The following is a 19,433-nucleotide window of genomic DNA, read 5'->3' as shown; positions in this document are numbered from 1 at the left end:
AGGGGACCCCATCCCCCATGCAGCAGGCCAGCCCCGCCCACCGGCCACCACCATCTGTCACTTCCGCGGTGGGGGTTAAGCTGCAAGCAGCTGATGAGGTAATGATAGGCTTTCTCAAAAAACACTGAGAGCGCTTTAGGGAGGAGACTTGAATAACGAATGGAGACTCAGAAGCAGAAGGGCGCCTTGGGGCTCAGGGTAGAGACACCCGGGTGCCCTAGGCGCCACAGATCCGCTGGGGTGGCCACAGGAGTTTGACAAGCACATACCTCACCGGCAACAGGGGGCAGAGCCCACTTCCCAGCGCATAAGACCCGGCCCCCATTCTGATCCACAGTGAGCTGGCACTCAGATGCCACGAACACCCTCAGTCTGGCACCTACGCCGGCCACAGCCTCCTCTACCCATGGAGTCTGCATGGGGGGGATGGGCTCACGGGACCCTCACTTGGCCAGGTGGCCTCGGCCCTTTTCCACACTTGGACCTCGAGCACGCGCTGCAGGAGCCAGGCTGTCAGAACGTGGCTGGTGGCCTGCCCAGGACACCACAGGGAGAAGGGCAGGGGAACATCATCATAATCATGACAACGGCTGTCAGGACACCCACAGCCCCTCTGAGGGGCTGCCCCCCATGCACAGATGACAAAGCAAGGCTGCCCAAGGCCCCATGCTGCACAGGAGGAAGGAAAGCCCCCAGGAAGAGGCCCCTCGGGCAGGTGGCTGCTCCAGGAACCCTTGCCCAGAAGTGAGCTCCGGCCACCCCAGGTCAACAGCTCATGGACTCTGGGCGAAACCAGGTGAGAGGCCAAAGGCAGAGCCCACAGTGGCAGAGCCAAGCCCAGGGTGGCAGAGCCCAGGGTGACAGAGCCAAGCCGAGGGTGGCAGAGCCCAGTGTGGCAGAGCCCAGGGTGGCAGAGCCGAGCCCAGGGTGGCAGAGCCCAGGGTGGCAGAGCCTAGGGTGGCAGAGCGAAGCCCAGGGTGGCAGAGCCGAGCCCAGGGTGGTTGAGCAGAGCCCTGGGCTTTAGACAGACCCTCAGGCAAGAGGGCAGCCTCAGGGGAGCTGGGGTGGGGTGTGGAGGGCCCAGCTGAGCCCCTGCTGTGTGACCCAGCCATGTGGCCGATTCCCGCCCTGGACGCCCAAGGGTCCAGGGATCATGGGGTCCACTCCCAGCCTGTGGCCACACCACACGTGGCTCCCTCACCGCCTCCTGCTCTGCCACCAGCAGAAGCCATGGGACGGAGGGAGTGGGGGGCTGTCCCCCTGGGCCTGGCCACATGGGGTCACTAATGGGCCTGTGGTTTAGTGAGGCCTCTCCGGGCCTGGATCCTGCAGGGCTGCAGGGATGACGTGGGCGGAGTCTACCCCCCCAACCCCCACAACGAGCTGAGCAGGCCATCAGTCTGCAGAAATGGCTCTTATGGAGCTCTGGGTTTTATGACATCATTAACGTTCCTCCTAATACTTAAAGGGAAATAAAATCAAGTCGTGAGCAGAGGCAGGGCTGCTGCTCAGGGAACAGTGGTGCTGGGGGCCAGGGAGGTGGGGCTGGGCCTCCAAGTCCGGGACAGGGGTCGGCGCCCAGCCTCCCAGTCCAGGCACACCTGCAAGGAGCCCTCCACCGTGCCACGCGCACCCACATGGAGGCAGGCGCGCCCACGCTCTTCCCCCACCCCCTGCACACGCGAGTCGCGCAGGCTGCACACGGGTCTCCCTGCTGGCCACGGGGTACCAGCTCCCTGGGCATTGCCCTGCAGTGCCCGGCCTGGGCCCAGGCCTCTCTGTCCAGGGTGAGGCATGTACCGGTCAGGGCGCTGGAGGTGGCTGCTCACGCACAGGCACCTCCCACACGAAATGTCCCAGGCCCCCAACAGGACCCCAGGCAGCAGCCCAGCCCTGGCCCCGCGGACCCCAGCACCCGCAGCCTTGACTGGGGTCTGTGCAGGCTGACCACTCTGAGGCTCCAGGCGGGGCCGCAGCCACAGGGCCAGCCTGTTCCCCCAGGGCAGCGTGTCAGCCTCGGGGGCTCCGGCAGACCGTGAGCAGGATGCTCCCCGAATCTTCACTCTGGAACTTGTCCACCCACCACCGGCCCCACGGTGGTTGAGGCCAGAACCAGTCTGGGGCTCCAGAGGGAAGTGGGCATGGGACAAGGCAAGCCAGGTTGTGGAGCCTCGGACAGGTGAGATGGGGGCCCCAGGGGGACAAAGATGGTGGGGGGGTGCTGAGGGACTTACGGAGTAGCCTCTCCCCGAGACCGCCTGCGCAGAGCTCTGCAGAAGGAAGGAAGGACAGTCAGTGACGCTGTGGCTCTGACCCCAACTCCTGGGGACGCACCTGGCCGCCTGCCCTACAGCCCCGCAGCCCACAACCCAGCTGAGTGCTTGGCCCAGGTGGGGACAGGTCCAGACGCCCAGACCCAAGACCGCCAGTGAGACGTCCTCCCAGGCAGGGGCCGCCAGGGCTGAGGCCTTGGGGAGGAGAACAGAGCTGGGCATCATGGGGGGGGTCCTCCCTAGGAGCTGCCATCCTCCTGGCCCAGCCAGTGTGAGGCTCCCCTGCTCTGGGGTCCAAACCCAAGGAGGCTCCCATGGAGACACCCTTGGCCAGTTCCTTGCCCCCAAGAGGGAAGGCCCTGCCAGAAACGCTCCTCAGAGGAGGCAGGAAAACCTGGGGGAGGCCAGCCCAGGGCCCCAGCTTCTGCTGACCTCCCTCCGTGCCCACCCACCAGAGGGTCTGCAATTGCAGGACTTCAGGGAGGGCGTCCTGGAGGAGGTACCAGATGGACCCCTCCAAGAAGGGTTCACCACAGGGGCCTGACCTGACGGGGAACGGGGATGGCAGCTGGGGGCCCCTCAGACATCAGGCACGCTCTGGTCTGGAGGGCTGCTGGAGGACCCCCGATAACCCTTGGTGGGGCTCCCTCTGGTTCGAGTAGGTATTGTGAGGCCTTCAGGACAGAGCTGTGGGTCACATCAGCTACACACCAGGGTCTCCCTCAGCAGGAGGGTAGGGAAGCAGGCTCAGAGCTGCTGTAGTGGATGGGGCAGCTCACTGAGCTGGGCAGGGTGAGGCTGAGGACTTGGGTACCTGGCATGGCTGGGGCACACGGAGAGGGTCCAGAGCAGCCTGGGGAGTGGGGGGCAGATGTAAAGATCCAGCACCCGCTCTGAGGGGCAGGGGCAGAGGAGGGAAATGGAGGCTATGGGGCCAGCTGAGGGAAGCCCCCCATTCCCCCAAATGGATCCGTGACCCCCACTGCAGTCAGAGGGGACATCCCCTCCCCTTCCCCAGACAGACCTGCCTGGGCCAGGTCAGCTTGAGAGGCCCCAGGGTGTCAGAGAACAGAGCCCAAGGCCCTGGGTCCTGATGGGCCCACCCGCCAGCTCCTGGCTGCCAGAGGGCGGGGGGCCTTCGTCGCCCTGAGTTTCAGCCTGAGACCCAGCTGCTGTGTTGTGCTCAGAACGTGACCTCGTTCACCCAAGGCTGGCGATCAGAGGACGAGCCCGGGCAGCGGCGGCCCAGATAATTCTCGGCCTATTTCTTATCTTGTGGTGACAAGCCAGGAAGCTGGGCAGTGAGGCCTCCACTTAAATGATACTGAGACGCCTTGGGTTCCATTCAGGCCCGCAGGAAACCTGCCCACCGCCCCTCACCTGCAGGAGCTGGGGAAGGGGTGCCCAATGGCCTCCTCCTGGCCGGGCGGGCTACTCTGCCTTCACCACAGCCCCAGCCCGATGCTCCCACGGCCACGCTCTCAGGGGACAGCCCCGTTACTGGCCAAATCCTGCCCATGAGCCCACATGTGGGGGTCCCGGACCCCTGGGGACCTGGTGCCCAGGGGCCTCTCTCAGGGACACCGAAGGTGTGTCTTCTTGACCCCGGTCGGCGTGTGCCCCGCCTGGCACAGGCACACCAATAGCCAGGCCGGGATGCTCAGCCCAGACCTGCTCGGGGTGAGAGAAGTGCCTTCCACTAACGTGGAACAAACCCCGGCTCTTGCCGCCTGCCACACTCCGCCCATCTCCTGTCCCAGCCCGTGAGGTGGGTGGGTGTCCCAGGCAGCAGGACAGGAGCCACTGCAGCCCAGGTGACCCCAGTGGCAGCCCCGGGGTGCCTGCCTCGAGGCTCAGCCACCATCTGCCCGCCCTCCGACCCCAGGGCCAGTTCATGACGTTCCTCATTTAAATCACTCCTAACGGGGAAGTCCTAATGAGTAAAAGACCCTGCTTTAATGAAGGCAAAATGCTAACGGCTAAAACACAGCCTTCATGGGAAATCGGGCCCCTGACCGGGGGCTTCTGGACAGGTGGCCCATGCTAAGGCAGCTCCGAGCACGGGCAGCTGGGTACTCACATCGCTGAGCGGGTCTCGGGAGCTGCTCCATCGGGAGCTGGTGGCTTCGAGGACGCTGTCATCGTCACTGTCCCGGTCGCCCCCTTTGGACACGGTGACCTTCATCTGGGACAGAGAGAGACACCGTCTCAGGCAAACCCCCACCCTACCGCATCCGCATTGAGGCCCCTGGGCTACAGCTACACGCCTCCTCCTGGCACACAGCCCCGAGCCCCGACAGCTACTTGGTGCTCTGGGACGTGATGCGTTCGGAGGGTGAGTGGGTCCTGGTCTAGGGGCGGGGGCAGTGGCAGGGCAGAGCTCTGCAGAGCCAGGAAAGCCATCCAGGATGCGGATGACCCGCCCAGGAAGCGCCCCGTGCCTGGAGACCCCCCTTCCGCAAGCCGCTGACTCTGAAGACATCCTGGGGGTGCTGGGGACCACGGGCAGGGCCTCCGCCACAACCTGGCCTCTTCTCAGCCCCAATGGCCAGGCCACTCCCCATCCGGCTGCACAAGGCTTGAGACCTCCAGGCTGCGCCTCGGTGCCACCCCCTGCCGCCGGCTGTGCCCACACCACCTCCTCTGGCGGCACCATCCCAGGGCAAGCAGCAAGGTGGGTGGCGGGACCTGCCCATCCCTGGCTGTGTGAGCCGTGGGCCGCTGGTCGGCATCCCCATGCCTTGGTCTGTTCACCTGCAGAGGAAAGTGGCCACACTCCCTGCCCCCCGCCACCACAGGCGCTGCTGCGTGCCAGGGTCCGGCCCTGGCGCTTTGCACGCGCTCACACACGTTTGCTCACACGGCAGCCCCGAGTAAAACCTGAGGCACAGACAGGTTAAGTGACCAGGCAGGAACGAGACCCAGAGCCTGCACGTATTTCATTTTTTTACTTGGAAATAAATTCAAACCTACACAAAGCTGAGAGAGGTGAGAGGCCAGAGGTCCCACTGACCAGCGCGCAGCAGGGACGCCCCTGCACAGCCGCTTCCAGCCTCCCGTGGAGGCCACCTTGATCTGGAACAATTCTGTACCCTGTAGTGACTTGCCCCAACACGTCTGGGCCCCCAGACCTTGCATCCCGGGGCCCCTGGTGAGCCCCTTCACGTTGAGTCATCCAAGTCAGAGCACGCCCAGCCCCGGGAACCTGTCCAAGTTAGGAGCGTCCCCTGAAAGCACCCCGGCGCTGGGGTGCTCATTGGACTGGCTGCTGTGGCTGGGTGCAGCCATGAGCCTGGGGTCAGCCAGGCCCACCCCTCGCACCCCCGATGCCACAGGCCTCCGAGTCCTGCGTCCCCTTCCCTCTGTGGCTGGCAGGGTGCACACACAAGGCAGACGGTGCTGGTGATAACGAAGGGATGTCACCCAGGCCCCTAGGGTCAAATGCATGTGGCCATGAGGTCAGTCCAGCCTCAAGGAGCAGAAGCCCACACCAGAGAAGGAGGCGGCGGCCCCGGCAGGGCAGGGTGGCAGCCCCCAGGGAGCCTGGGCCTTACCGTGCAGGAGCCAGTGGCAGGACAGTGGGCTAGTGGCCAGCTCAGTGGTGCACTGGCCCTCACAGGCCCCGGCCAGGCTGCCCGGCTCCTCCCAGCAGTGCAGCCTTAGGCACGTGACTGACCCCGCACCCCTGCCTCAGTTTCCACATCTGTAAATGGCCCCTCCTCGCAATGAGGTTCCTGTGGGCTGGGCCCGGGGCCGGCACATTCCAGGCCACCAGGTGTCACTGTTGTCACCGGCTGGACTCTCGCCGCCCCTCCTTCCTCAGCCCCCGATCTGGCACTGCAGTCACAGCCTGGCAGCCATGCCCACTGGGTCCCACACCTGCTGCCCTGCTGGGGCCGTCAAAGGTTCCGTCCACCCCCAAAAGGAGCGAGGGTTCTCGATCCTGAGCCGGTTTCTCCACACAGGGTCCGTCCCCCAGAGCCCGTCAGGAACGAATTTCCAGGCCCGCTCCAGGAACCGTGTGTCACCAGCCCCCTGGGAAGTCCGACCATTGGGAATGGCCCCATGAGCCCTGCACACGCTGCCAGGGGCAGCACCTGCAGTGACGGAAAGGCAGCCACAGGGCCGCCGAGTACAGGGGTGCTGGAAGCTCACTGCCCAAGGACACCAGCTGACGGGAGGAGGCACGGCTAAGATCCGCGCACACAGCTGAACCGTGAAAAGCAGGGCGCCTCTCTACACGTCTCACAAAAGCTACCTCCGGTCAGGGCTGGGTGCAAAGGGAACACCTCACCCCCACGCCACAGAGGGACTCTGTGAGGTGCCCTGTGAGGTGGCCAGGCAGGCCGTGGGGTAGGGTCTCTTCCCCTTCCTTGGGTGGCCAGTTTTAGCTCTGAAAGCCTCCTGTCGAGAAATCCTGCAGAACTGGGTCCTGGACACAACCCACTGTGTACCCAGGCAAGACCCCAGACAGCCAAGGTGGCTGCTCTCAGCCCTGCGCTTCACAGCGGCTTCCCAGTGCTGCCCGCCAGCCAAGCCAGGGGCTGGGGAGGCCACACGTCCACTCCCCGCAGGAGCTCGGAGACAAGATCACAGTCCCTGGACTCCCAAGCCCACGTCTGGGGCCAGAGGGTGCCCCGCATGTCCAGGAGAGTGGGTGGGAGCTACCATATGGGTAGAAGTCTCCTAAGTGCTGCGGCAGGAGACTGAAGCCTCAGCCAGTTCCTGTTTAATAAACAGAAAATAGAGAGAAGAATCTAGTTAGGAATAAGTGTCCTGAGTGATGAGATCACAGTCTTGCTGAATATTAAGCCTTGACTAAAGCCTTCTTGTACTTCACCTCAGGCTTCTGTGGTCAGGGACTGATGAGGGACGCTATGAAACGCGTGGGCATTAACACCTGCCAAGCATCGCAGAGGTGACCCGCTGAACGCCGAAGCCCAGCCCGCTGTCACAGCCACAGCAGCGCTGCTGGAGGGCATCTCGAATCTCTGCGGCAGCGCCAGTGCTGGGGAAGCACCTGAGACTCGGCAGGCCTGGGAAGGGCACGTCCCCTGTCTTTGGGTGAGCTGGGGAACACTCCACTCCCCCAGCAGCCGGAGGGAGGACCGAGACCAGCCAGCCCGACGCAGCTACCCGGGGGCTTCACCGTCTCTGTGGGTGCACCGTGTCTGCTTTCCCTCCCTACTTCTGCACCTGGTTCTTCTCTGGAAGACGGTAAGGAACAGCATAATTCTTGAAGGCTTCGTTTGCACTTGGCAGGTACACTTTAAGGCGTCTCACTGCCCCCTGCTTCGGATACTTGTTCCTTAGACACGTGAGCTGTTTGAAATTCACCCTACTTACCCTGCCCCCATTTTGTACCTAATAAAAGTCAAAGTGTCCAGGCACTCGGGGCCACCGCCAGCCTCTCCGCAAACTGGAGGTAGTGGAACCCTGGGCCCAAACTCTCTCCTCGATCGCGGCGTACCGCGTCTGTATTTCTACGGGCTCTCATCTTCGCACCGTAGAGAACACCCTCTAGACCCGGCAGGGCTGGACCCTGCTCTACCGCACCTGTGCCCCCCGGGCCCTGTGGTTGGTCCACCCATCTGTCCACCCATCCGACCAACGCTTATGAAGGCCCCACGATCTGGGCACCATTCTGAGCAGTGAGCAGAGCAGACCCAAGCCCCTGCCCTTCCAGGGTGACAAAGGAGCGGTCGTTCCCGGTGCACACAGAAGGCGACTCCGTCTGCCAGGCGGCAGGTGCTGGGGAAGGAGCGCACGCCAGAATGCAGTGGCATGATCTCGGCCCACTGCAACCTCCGCCTCCGGGGTTCATGACCTCGACCCACTGCAACCTCCGCCCCCGGGGTTCATGACCTCGGCCCACTGCAACCTCCGCCCCCGGGGTTCATGACCTCGGCCCACTGCAACCTCCGCCCCCGGGGTTCATGACCTCGGCCCACTGCAACCTCCGCCCCCGGGGTTCATGATCTCGGCTCACTGCAACCTCCGCCCCCGGGGTTCATGACCTCGGCCCACTGCAACCTCCGCCCCCGGGGTTCATGACCTCGGCCCACTGCAACCTCCGCCCCCGGGGTTCATGACCTCGACCCACTGCAACCTCCGCCCCCGGGGTTCATGATCTCGGCCCACTGCAACCTCCGCCCCCGGGGTTCATGACCTCGGCCCACTGCAACCTCTGCCCCCGGGGTTCATGACCTCGGCCCACTGCAACCTCCGCCCCCGGGGTTCATGACCTCGGCCCACTGCAACCTCCGCCCCCGGGGTTCATGATCTCGGCCCACTGCAACCTCCGCCCCCGGGGTTCATGACCTCGACCCACTGCAACCTCCGCCCCCGGGGTTCATGACCTCGGCCCACTGCAACCTCCGCCCCCGGGGTTCATGATCTCGGCTCACTGCAACCTCCGCCTCCAGGGTTCAAGCGATTATTGTGCCTCAGCCTCCCAAGTAGCTGGGATTACAGGCATGTGCCACCACGCTCAGCCAATGTTTTGTATTTTTAGTAGAGATGGGGTTTTACCATGTTGGCCAGGCTGGTTTTGAACTCCTGACCTCAAGTGATCCGCCCACCTTGGTGTCCCAAAGTTCTGAGATTACAGGCGTGAGCCACCGCGCCGGCCTGCCTCATTCGTTTCTGTATTTCTGTTCTTGTCTGTACACAGCCTTCCTTTAAGGGCTTACCTCTTTTTTTGTTTGTTTGTTTCTTAAGGTAAAACCTTAGGGTTTCAAGCCTTCTTTTCTAAAACAAGCATTCAAGCTGGTTCTCCTCTAAGCATTGCTTTAGCTGCATCCCATCAACTGTGACATAGGATTCCTTATTTTCTAATGAAATTCAGTTCAGAGGGAGATTTAGGAGGTGGGGCTAAGGACCTGCCTGGCTGGGTGTGCTGGATGGGAGGGGAGGAGAATGACTGTCAACTTCTAGCTCAGTCACCTGGGTGGATGCTAGGTTCAGCCACCAAAATGGGGCAAAGACAGAAACTGCGTGTCTGGTTTGTCCATGCCAAGTGAGTGGGGCATCCTGGGTCCCGGCTGGACACTCTGAGCTGAGGCATGACGGTGCTCGAACCGCAGAGCCAGTGAGGTGGAGGACGAGGAGACGGACAGCAGACGCCGGGAACAGCACGGGCATGGGACAAGAACGCACGAAGGGCCCACTGTTCTGCCCCCCCACCCCCGTCATCAGCCCTGTGCCCACTGGGCGCGTAAGCCAACAGTCTGAACTCAGAAGTGCTGTGAACGTAACGCATCTGCAGCTTTCCTAGACTCGCTACAAAAAATAAAATAAAAAGCATCTCACAGTTTCTATATCGATTGAGCTGCTGAGATACTATTTTCAAAGTACGTGCAGTGAAAGGCACTATTTTATTACGGTGGATTTACATGCAGTGAAATGCAGTATTTTATTAAGATGAATTTACATGCAGTGAAATGCAATATTTTATTAGGATGGATTTACATGCAGTGAAATGCAGTATTTTATTACGATGGATTTACATGCAGTGAAATGCAGTATTTTATTACGATGGATTTACATGCAGTGAAATGCAGTATTTTGTTACGATGGATTTACATGCAGTGAAATGCAGTATTTTGTTACGATGGATTTACATGCAGTGAAATGCAGTATTTTATTAAGATGAATTTTACTTATTTCTTCTTACTTTTTAAATATGCGGCTCACACAATATTTCCACTGAACAGTGCCGGCCTAGGAGAGTCCAGGGCCCTGCCCACCCCTGCTGGATGAGAAGCCACACTCCACCGGGTCCCAGGTGTCTATCCCCAGGGAGCCCTGCAGGGCATGTGCCGGCCCTAGGAGACGCGTCCTGCTGAATCCTCGCACGCAGGCAGACCCTGTGGCTCAGCATGGAAACCGCTCTCCCTGACTCCCCACGGCTTGGCCAACTCCTAAGGATGCCCCTACCACTGCAGCTTCTGGCTGGAGGATGGCCAGTGGCCTCTGCCCAGTCAATGCCAGTCCAGCTCACTCTGGCACTGCAGAACTGGGCCACCTGCAAAGATGCCAGGGCGGCCAGAGAGATCCTGGGTCACGCCACAGCCCTCCTGAGATCCCTCCGAGGCCCCAGGCCTCCCCCTGGACTTCTGGGCAGCCCTGGGTCTCCCCTGGCACGGCCTCCACATGTGCAGTTGCCCCCCACCTGCCCCTTCCTTGTGCCCTTTACAGCTCTGCCACAGTGGCCCAACGTGCTGTCATAGCCTGTCTCCCTACACACGGCAGAGCCAAGCCCTGACGCTAGAACAGAGACGGAGCTCATTGTCCCCAGCGCCCAGACAAGACTCCGGAACAAGCAAACGGGGAAGGCCCAGAGGGCAGGGCCTTCGGGTGGGATCATGGCTATTCACCTGAAGTGAGGGGCCCAGCCAGAGAGACAGGGCCTCGGAGGCGGCTCGGCTGACAGAGGCACACACACCATGCGTGCACGCTGGACCGGCCACTGAGGCCACCCACGTTCACGCTCACACCCCTCCCCGGGGAAGTCACCCACACCACACTCCTCCCCGCCAGGGGCTGCTTATAGACTTGGCCAGACCTGGGAGGCCCTCTAGGGCTCTTAGAGCTCCAAGCCCCTCGTCGGGTTGGCCCTGCTGCCACAGTCTCAGTGTCGTCCCTCTCCCAGGAATCCACCCCGACACCCGCTTCTCCGCCCCTGACAACCAACCATCCGCTGCTTTCATCTGCCACGGCTCCGCAGGAACAGGCCTGGCATCGACCAGAAGGCTCACGCCCTCCCACAGCCCGTTTTGCAGATGGGGGTGGGGGTGGGGGCAGCCTGCCTGTGCCAGCAACAGCAAGGTGGGCAGAGGATCACGCAGAGGTGTCCCGCAGGCTGATGGTCACTAGGGCACTGCGCCCTGGCCCCAGTCTCCAGAAGGGCCCCCAGGCAGCAACAGGGTCTCTGTGGTCAGGCAATGGGCAGCCTCTCCCAGATCCCTACTGTCACCCCTACTGTCACCCCCCCCCCCCACTGTCACTCCATCCTCAACCTTCAGGCTGGGCTGTACCCACCCTCCCTACAGCAGCAAGACCCAGGCCCACCGTCCTGGGCAGGCTCGGCTCCATGAGCACCACTCCTCCAGAAACAAGGGAACGAGCATGTCCCCCCCAGGACTCAGGCTCCAATCTGCTGCCTGTGACAGGAGCCAAATCCCATTCACAGGGCCCCACGGGCCCACAGCGGTGTCCTCTGGTCAGTAAAGTGAGTCATTAAAATACTAGAGTTGACCACCAAATTTCAACATTGCCGAGTCCAGAAAAACCAGGATTGCCAGCTCTTCAGAAACATCCAAGATCCGGCCACACAGAATCTGCACTTCCCAAGGCAATGCCTGGCAGCAGCCTGGCAGCAGAAGCCCCAACAGGGTGTGGACCCCAGGACACAAGGCATGTGTCCACCCCACAGCGTCCAGCATCTCTGCCTCCCCACAGCGGCCCCCACCAGGCCATGCGGACACTGGGTTCCAGCGGAGGCTACAGGGTCATGGCCAGGCCTCTTGAGGCCCCTCCAGGTCCTGAGGGTTTCCTCCGCTGTGTCCTCTGCACCCTCAGCTGCTGGCCACGTGGACCCAGGCTGCAGCATCCCCCCTCCTCAGGCCTCCCCGCCAGCCTGGCCTTGCCCATTAAGGGGCAGCCACTGCTCAACTCAAAAGGCTCCAGCACAGACGGCCCCTCCCTACTCCCTCAGGCCACTGAGGTCTGTCCCGGACACAGCTCTGTACTCACAGTGCCCCCTCGGAGACCCCGGTTCGGGGAAAGAGGGGGGCTGAATATGGAAGTGGGGCAGGACCCTATTTACACCATTACTGTCCCCCACGCATGACAACAGAGATGTCTGAAGGCAATTCAGCCAGGTGCTGCAGCCAGGACTCAGCTGCTCGATGCCCTGCCCTCCCATGAGCAGAACACAAGCACCTGACAGCCGTGCGGAGGACTCTGGGCTGACCCACATTCCCTCACGGGTCCCCAGGCCACACAGAAGACGCTGGGCTGACCCACGCTCCCCCGCGGGTCCCCAGGCCACGCAGAGAACCCTGGGCTGACCCACGCTCCCCCACGGGTCCCCAGGCCACGCAGAGAACCCGGGGCTGACCCACGCTCCCCCACGGGTCCCCAGGCCACGCAGAGAACCCGGGGCTGACCCACGCTCCCCCACGGGTCCCCAGGCCACGCAGAGAACCCTGGGCTGACCCACGCTCCCCCACGGGTCCCCAGGCCACGCAGAGAACCCTGGGCTGACCCACGCTCCCCCACGGGTCCCCAGGACACAGAGAGAACCCTGGGCTGACCCACGCTCCCTCACGGGTCCCCAGGCCATGCAGAGAACCCTGGGCTGACCCACACTCCCTCATGGGTCCCCAGGCTGTGCAGAGGACACTGGGCTGAACCACGCAGCCTCACAGGTCCCCAGGCCACACAGAAGACGCTGGGCTGACCCAGGCTCCCTCACGGGTCCCCAGGGTGCCTATCCCAAGGGTGGGTGGCCCCCAAGCATGAGCCGAGAAGGGGGTCTTGACCCCTGCCATGCTGGCCCACACAGTAGCCTTGTGTGGAGGGATCTGGAGGCCAGCACCCCCCATGCTGAGCACAGGCAGGCCCCTCCATCCAGGCCTCAGAAGGGCGCCCAGGTCTCCCCTCTGTCGGGTCAGAGCGCAACAAATCCCGAGCGGAGCCTAGCGCAAGCACCATTTGCAGAATAAATCACCTAAGACACACACGCATCTGTTTAAATTACCGACGCTGATACTGTTATAAAAAATAGTGGCATGGCACTTTTTATTTTTTTTAATCATAAAAATAAACCCTGCGCTTCTGGGATGGAGGCCCCAGGTGAGCACCGGAGGAAGGGGCCTGGCTGGGCGGGGAGTGAGGGGGCCTAGGGACCAGAGCAGATGCTGCACCAGAGCCTGGCCGGGACCCAGGAGGGCCTGTGGGGGAGGCGTCCTCATGAGCAAGTGCGGGGGGCTAGGTCAGCAGCTGCCTGCTGGAAGCCAGGGACACCCACCCACCTTCCTGACACCTGCAGCTACCCAGCTGGGAGTGACCAGGCCTTCAGGACCAGGGCCTCCCGTCACTTGGCGCAGAGGTCTATGGGGCCGACGCTGCTCTCTGGAGGGCCCCTGGCTGCAGCCGCCCAGCTCCCCTGTGGTCTGGAGAAAGTCAGAGCCCCCTCCAAACACCCCTTTCCTTTTGGGCCAGTGGCATGCCTTGGACTCCAGAAGACTCAAGTGGGGCTGCTTCGAGACCAAGGCCAGGGGATGGCAGCCCCTGCCCACAGGTGGGGGCTGTGGAAGGGCGGGGATGGGCCAGTAACAGCCCTGTAGTGTGAGGTCTGCTGACTGCACATAGGTCAACAGCCGGACAGGACGCTGCAGGGGACTCTGGGAAGCTGGGAGAAGGCGCTGCCTCCCCGTGGGCTCCCCCTCGCCTGGAGACCCCGCGAGCACCCCTTCAGTGTGCGCCCACGGGGGTGGGGAAGGCAGAGTCCTGAGAGGTGGGGGTGGGAGCGGGAGCCTCCGGGCCCCCTGCAGCTCCTGACCCATCAGATGGGCCTGTGCGGCCCCTGCAGCTTGGGGCCCTGGAGGTGGACACCAGCTCCACCTGACTGCCGGGGGAGGGGCTGGACTGAAAGCCACATCTTCAGCATTCACCCCAGGGATTCCGCCTGAGGGCGGGGCCTGCATGAAGAGCCTGCAGCCGGCACTCCACGGACCCTCCCGCCCAGCACGCCACTCTCGCAGCCGCTCCTGCACGCACACACCACACTCATGCTCCGCACGGTGGCACACCGGGGACAAGCGTGCAGGCGAGGACAGTACTGGCGTGTACAGGCACAGAAAGACACTGAGGGGCCCCAGCAAGCTCCCGGCCCTCGGGGGCTGTTCCCCTCCCAGGGCACACACCACAGGCAGCACACGCGGGTGGGGGCTCTGTGACACCAGCGGGGGGGACATGGCGGGGCGGCAGGAAGATGCCGGGTTCCTCTCTCCTCCTGGCGTGGCGGGCCTCGGCCTGATCACAGCACTGCAGGGCTCCCACCTCCGGCTGAGCCTCAATTTCCAACGGCAAACAGCCCGGCCCTGTCTGAAGGCCTCGGGCTAGTCCAGCAAAGCATCTCCGGCCCGAAGGGCGAGGCGGCCTTGGCCCCAGGGGCCCTGCCAGGGTGCAGCTCACACTGGGGTGGACTGGAAAATGCATCCGGGGAGGTGCCCACAGGCATCAGGCTCCAGGGCTCACGGATGGGGCCTGACGGGCCACCCCGGGGGCACAGGATCGGGTCCACCGTGACCTCAGGGGCCGGCAGGGATGGCCCAGGGCCAGCAGTGAGAGCCGGGGCTGCCGGGCTGGCAACAGATCCAACAGGGAGCGCCGCGGCTGGCACAGAGGCCCCAGGAGAGGCCGGCAGGGTGGGCCTGGGTGCCCCAGGAGCGGAGGGCGGTCGGGAATGGGGAGCAGCGGCTGGGGCTTGCAGGGCTTGCCGGGGCCCATGAGCGGCCGCAGGGGCTGGCAGGGCTGCTCCGGGCCCATGAGCGGCCGCTTGGGTGGGCAGGGCTGCTCCGGGCCCATGAGCGGCTGCTTCTGCTGCCTCGGCCGTCTGGGGCCCAGGAGTGAAGGCGTGAGTGGGCCGGGCTGCTCTGGGGCTTCCACTAACCGCTGGGGCTGCCTGAGGCGCAGCAGTAACCTCCGTGGGCGGCTGGGCTGGCCCAGCAGAGACCTTCGGGGCTGGCCGTACTGACACGGCACTAGGAAGGCCCGCCGGGGGCAGCAGCACTGTCCTGGTAGGAAGCCGGAGGGCCGGCGGCGAGGTCGAAGGGTGAGGAGCGGCCGCGGGGGCTGGTACCGCTGGCACTGGGCTAGCAGGGACCGCAGGCGCCGGCAGCGGTGCCTTGGGGCCAGGAGGAACCGCAGGCGCCGGCAGTAGAGGCAGGGGACCAGGAGGGACCGTGGGGCCAGCAGGGAGCGCAGGCGCCGGCGGTGGTGGCACGGTACCAGCAGGGAGCGCAGGCGCCGGCAGCACTGCCTGGGGCCTGGCAGTGCCCAATGAGGCCGGCAGGGCTGAGCCAGGCAGGACCGCTGGGGCTGGCAGAGCTGATCTGGGGCTGGAAGGAGCTGCTGGGGCCGGCAGGGCTGCCCGGGGCCCAGAAGTGACCGCCGGGGCTGGCCGGGCTGTTTCGGGCCCAGAAGTGACCGCTGGGGCCAGCTGCGCTGACCCAGGAGTGGCCGCTGGGAGGGCCGGCAGGGCTGCCCGGGGTCCGGGAGTGCCGACAGGGCTGGGAGGGACCCCTGGGGCTGGCTGGGCTGGCTGGGCTGGAGCTGTTGCTGGCGCTGGGCCGGGCCGTTCTGGTCCCAGTGGCTGGCTGGGAGCGGCCCCCCTTCTGGGGAGCACACCTGCATGGAAGAAAGAGCACGTGTCCACCTGGGCAGGTGTGCCCACGTAACCCCCGTCCAGCCCGGGCCCAGGAGGCATGCTGCCCTACTCCAGCAGCCCTATTCCCAAGGGGGCCGAGGGGAGCCTAGGACACCGCGCCGAGCCCACCCCGAAAGGAAGGCGCACACCAGCGGACCCCTGCGGAGGAAGCAGCTGCAGGCTGAGCCGCACCCGGGACAGAGCCCCACGTGCCGGGGAGGCCCCAGGCCAGCACCCACCTGCTCTGACAGCCCCTCCTGGGCAGGAAGGTCCCAGACAGGGCAGGTAGGGCCCTGTTCCCAGCTGGGCCACGCACCTGACCACGGACCACAGTCATGTGCCTGCGGCCACCGCCGGAACCAAGCATTCCCCTCCCCACGCCACACGTGTTAGCGGATGGCGCTACGTGTAGGCAGAACAGCCTCAGCAATGAGTCTGGACCCCTCCTGAGAGACACGCTGGACACCTGTAGTCGGCGGAGCCTGACAGACACGGCAGGGAAACGGGGCCGGCCTACCAGCTTGGCGCCCCAGCCCGGCACGCGCGCCTCACTGCCCCCAGACAGGCACCTCTCCCGCTGTGGCCCTGGGCCAGTCACGGCCCCTCAGTGGCCCGGCCGGCTCCTGCCTCTGCTCGGCCCCAGCGCCGTCCACATGTCCCAAGCCCCAAGCCTGACAATGATGGAGCACTGCCAGGCAGGCCCAGGGGCTACATGGGGGGTGTCCAGGTGCTGGCATGGCCCCGGGGCGGTGAGCACTGACCCAACGCGAAGCTCCCGGTGGGGGAGGGACCTGCTCACCTGCTTGGAGGCCTGCAGCAGGACCTTCCTGGCTCCATCGCAGGCGGGCTCCAGGTCCTGCCCGGGGCTGCCGGCCTCCAGGGGCCGCCTGTTCTCACTGGGCTCTGCAGCGGGGCAGTTTTCCGACTCCCGGGGCTTCTTGACCAGGCGACGTTCCCACTTCTCCTTCCGCTCATGCGGCTTCAGGGCCATATCCTTCTGCAGGGACACGGAGATGCCAGTTAATTGGCCAGACCCCAGGACCCTGGGCCCAGGACAGCACCCCACCTGAGCGGCTCTCAGGGGAAGGAGCTTCCGGCCTGGGGACAGGCACTCAGAGGGGAAGGCAGACAAACAGGTGAGATGGCTGCTGTGGGTCGGAGGACAGGAGAGTTTCTCAGGACTCAGCCAGCAAAGGACCAGACCAAAAGCTCAGCCCAGCAGAGAGTCTCCAGCAAGCTCCACAGAAGGCTGGCCTGGGGCTACCCAGGACTGCACCTCTGAGGCCCATTGAGACCAGGGCTGCCTTTCAACACTGAGAGTACACCCTATAGCAGGGGCCAGGGACCACAGGAGCCTCCCCAGGTGACACCCACGCCCCACAAGAAGAGCTCCCAGAGGCAACACCCCACGGGAAATGCTCCCCCAGGAGACTCCCCACAGGAAATGCTGAACCAGGAGACTCCCCACGGGAAATGCTCCCCAGGAGACTCCAAAAGGGAAATGCTCCCCCAGGAGACTCCTCACGGGAAATGCTCCCCAGGAGACTCCCCACGGGAAATGCTCCCCAGGAGACTCCCCACGGGAAATGCTGAACCAGGAGACTCCCCACGGGAAATGCTCCCCCAGGAGATACCCCACGGGAAATGCTGAACCAGGAGACTCCCCACGGGAAATGCTGAACCAGGAGACTCCCCACGGGAAATGCTGCCCCAGGAGACACCCCACGGGAAATGCTCCCCCAGGAGACACCCCACGGGAAATGCTGAACCAGGAGACTCCCCACGGGAAATGCTCCCCCAGGAGACACCCCACGGGAAATGCCCCCCCAGGAGACTCCCCACGGGAAATGCTCCCCCAGGAGACACCCCACGGGAAATGCCCCCCCAGGAGACTCCCCACGGGAAATGCTCCCCCAGGAGACACCCCACGGGAAACGCTGAACCAGGAGACACCCCACGGGAAACGCCGCCCCAGGAGACTCCCCACGGGAAATGCCCCCCCAAGAGACTCCCCACGGGAAATGCTCCCCCAGGAGACACCCCACGGGAAATGCTGAACCAGGAGACTCCCCACGGGAAATGCTGAACCAGGAGACTCCCCACGGGAAACGCTCCCCCAGGAGACACCCCACGGGAAACACTCCCCCAGGAGACTCCCCACGGGAAACGCTGCCCCAGGAGACTCCCCACGGGAAACGCTCCCCCAGGAGACTCCCCACGGGAAACGCTGCCCCAGGAGACTCCCCACGGGAAATGCTCCCCCAGGAGACACCCCACGGGAAATGCTCCCCCAGGAGACTCCCCACGGGAAACGCTGCCCCAGGAGACTCCCCACGGGAAATGCTCCCCCAGGAGACACCCCACGGGAAATGCTCTCCCAGGAGACTCCTCACGGGAAATGCTCCCCCAGGAGACACCCCACGGGAAACGCTGAACCAGGAGACACCCCACGGGAAATGCTGAACCAGGAGACTCCCCACGGGAAATGCTGAACCAGGAGACTCCCCACGGGAAATGCTCCCCCAGGAGACACCCCACGGGAAATGCTGAACCAGGAGACACCCCACGGGAAATGCTCCCCCAGGAGACACCCCACGGGAAATGCTCTCCCAGGAGACTCCTCACGGGAAATGCTCCCCCAGGAGACACCCCACGGGAAACGCTGAACCAGGAGACACCCCACGGGAAATGCTGAACCAGGAGACACCCCACGGGAAATGCTCCCCGAGGAGACACCCCACGGGAAATGCTGAACCAGGAGACTCCCCACGGGAAATGCTGAACCAGGAGACTCCCCACGGGAAACGCTCCCCCAGGAGACACCCCACGGGAAACGCTCCCCCAGGAGACTCCCCACGGGAAACGCTCCCCCAGGAGACTCCCCACGGGAAACGCTGCCCCAGGAGACTCCCCACGGGAAATGCTCCCCCAGGAGACTCCCCACGGGAAATGCTGCCCCAGGAGACACCCCACGGGAAATGCTGCCCCAGGAGACTCCCCACGGGAAATGCTCCCCCAGGAGACACCCCACGGGAAATGCTCCCCCAGGAGACACCCCACGGTAAATGCTCCCCCAGGAGACACCCCACGGGAAATGCTGAACCAGGAGACTCCCCACGGGAAATGCTGAACCAGGAGACACCCCACGGGAAATGCTCCCCCAGGAGACTCCCCACGGGAAATGCTACCCCAGGAGACTCCCCACGGGAAATGCTCCCCCAGGAGACTCCCCACGGGAAATGCTCCCCCAGGAGACACCCCACGGGAAATGCTCCCCCAGGAGACACCCCACGGGAAACGCTGCCCCAGGAGACACCCCACGGGAAACGCTCCCCCAGGAGACTCCCCACGGGAAACGCTCCCCCAGGAGACTCCCCACGGGAAACGCTGCCCCAGGAGACTCCCCACGGGAAACGCTCCCCCAGGAGACTCCCCACGGGAAATGCTGCCCCAGGAGACACCCCACGGGAAATGCTCCCCCAGGAGACACCCCACGGGAAATGCTCCCCCAGGAGACACCCCACGGGAAATGCTGCCCCAGGAGACTCCCCACGGGAAATGCTGAACCAGGAGACACCCCACGGGAAATGCTGAACCAGGAGACACCCCACGGGAAATGCTCCCCCAGGAGACACCCCACGGGAAATGCTGAACCAGGAGACTCCCCACGGGAAATGCTCCCCCAGGAGACTCCCCACGGGAAATGCTCCCCCAGGAGACTC

General features: G+C 64.0%; 1 protein-coding gene across 1 annotated transcript in view; it reads right to left on the bottom strand.

Annotated features, from left to right (window-relative positions):
- Positions 1-19,433, bottom strand: part of FBRSL1 (fibrosin like 1) — an 85,653-nt gene that overhangs the window by 50,607 nt on the left and 15,613 nt on the right. The window contains 3 exon segments of the mRNA XM_064379531.1: positions 2,235-2,270; positions 4,354-4,458; positions 16,511-16,708. Coding sequence (XP_064235601.1) covers positions 2,235-2,270; positions 4,354-4,458; positions 16,511-16,708 — 339 coding nt within the window.

The sequence above is a fragment of the Aotus nancymaae genome, unplaced genomic scaffold (assembly GCF_030222135.1).
Source record: "Aotus nancymaae isolate 86718 unplaced genomic scaffold, 86718_ANA_hifiasm-v0.15.2.pri h1tg000021l, whole genome shotgun sequence".
NCBI lineage: Eukaryota > Metazoa > Chordata > Mammalia > Primates > Aotidae > Aotus > Aotus nancymaae.
The sequence above is the reverse complement of the archived record's forward strand: the minus strand, read 5'-3'. Positions and strand labels throughout refer to the sequence as shown.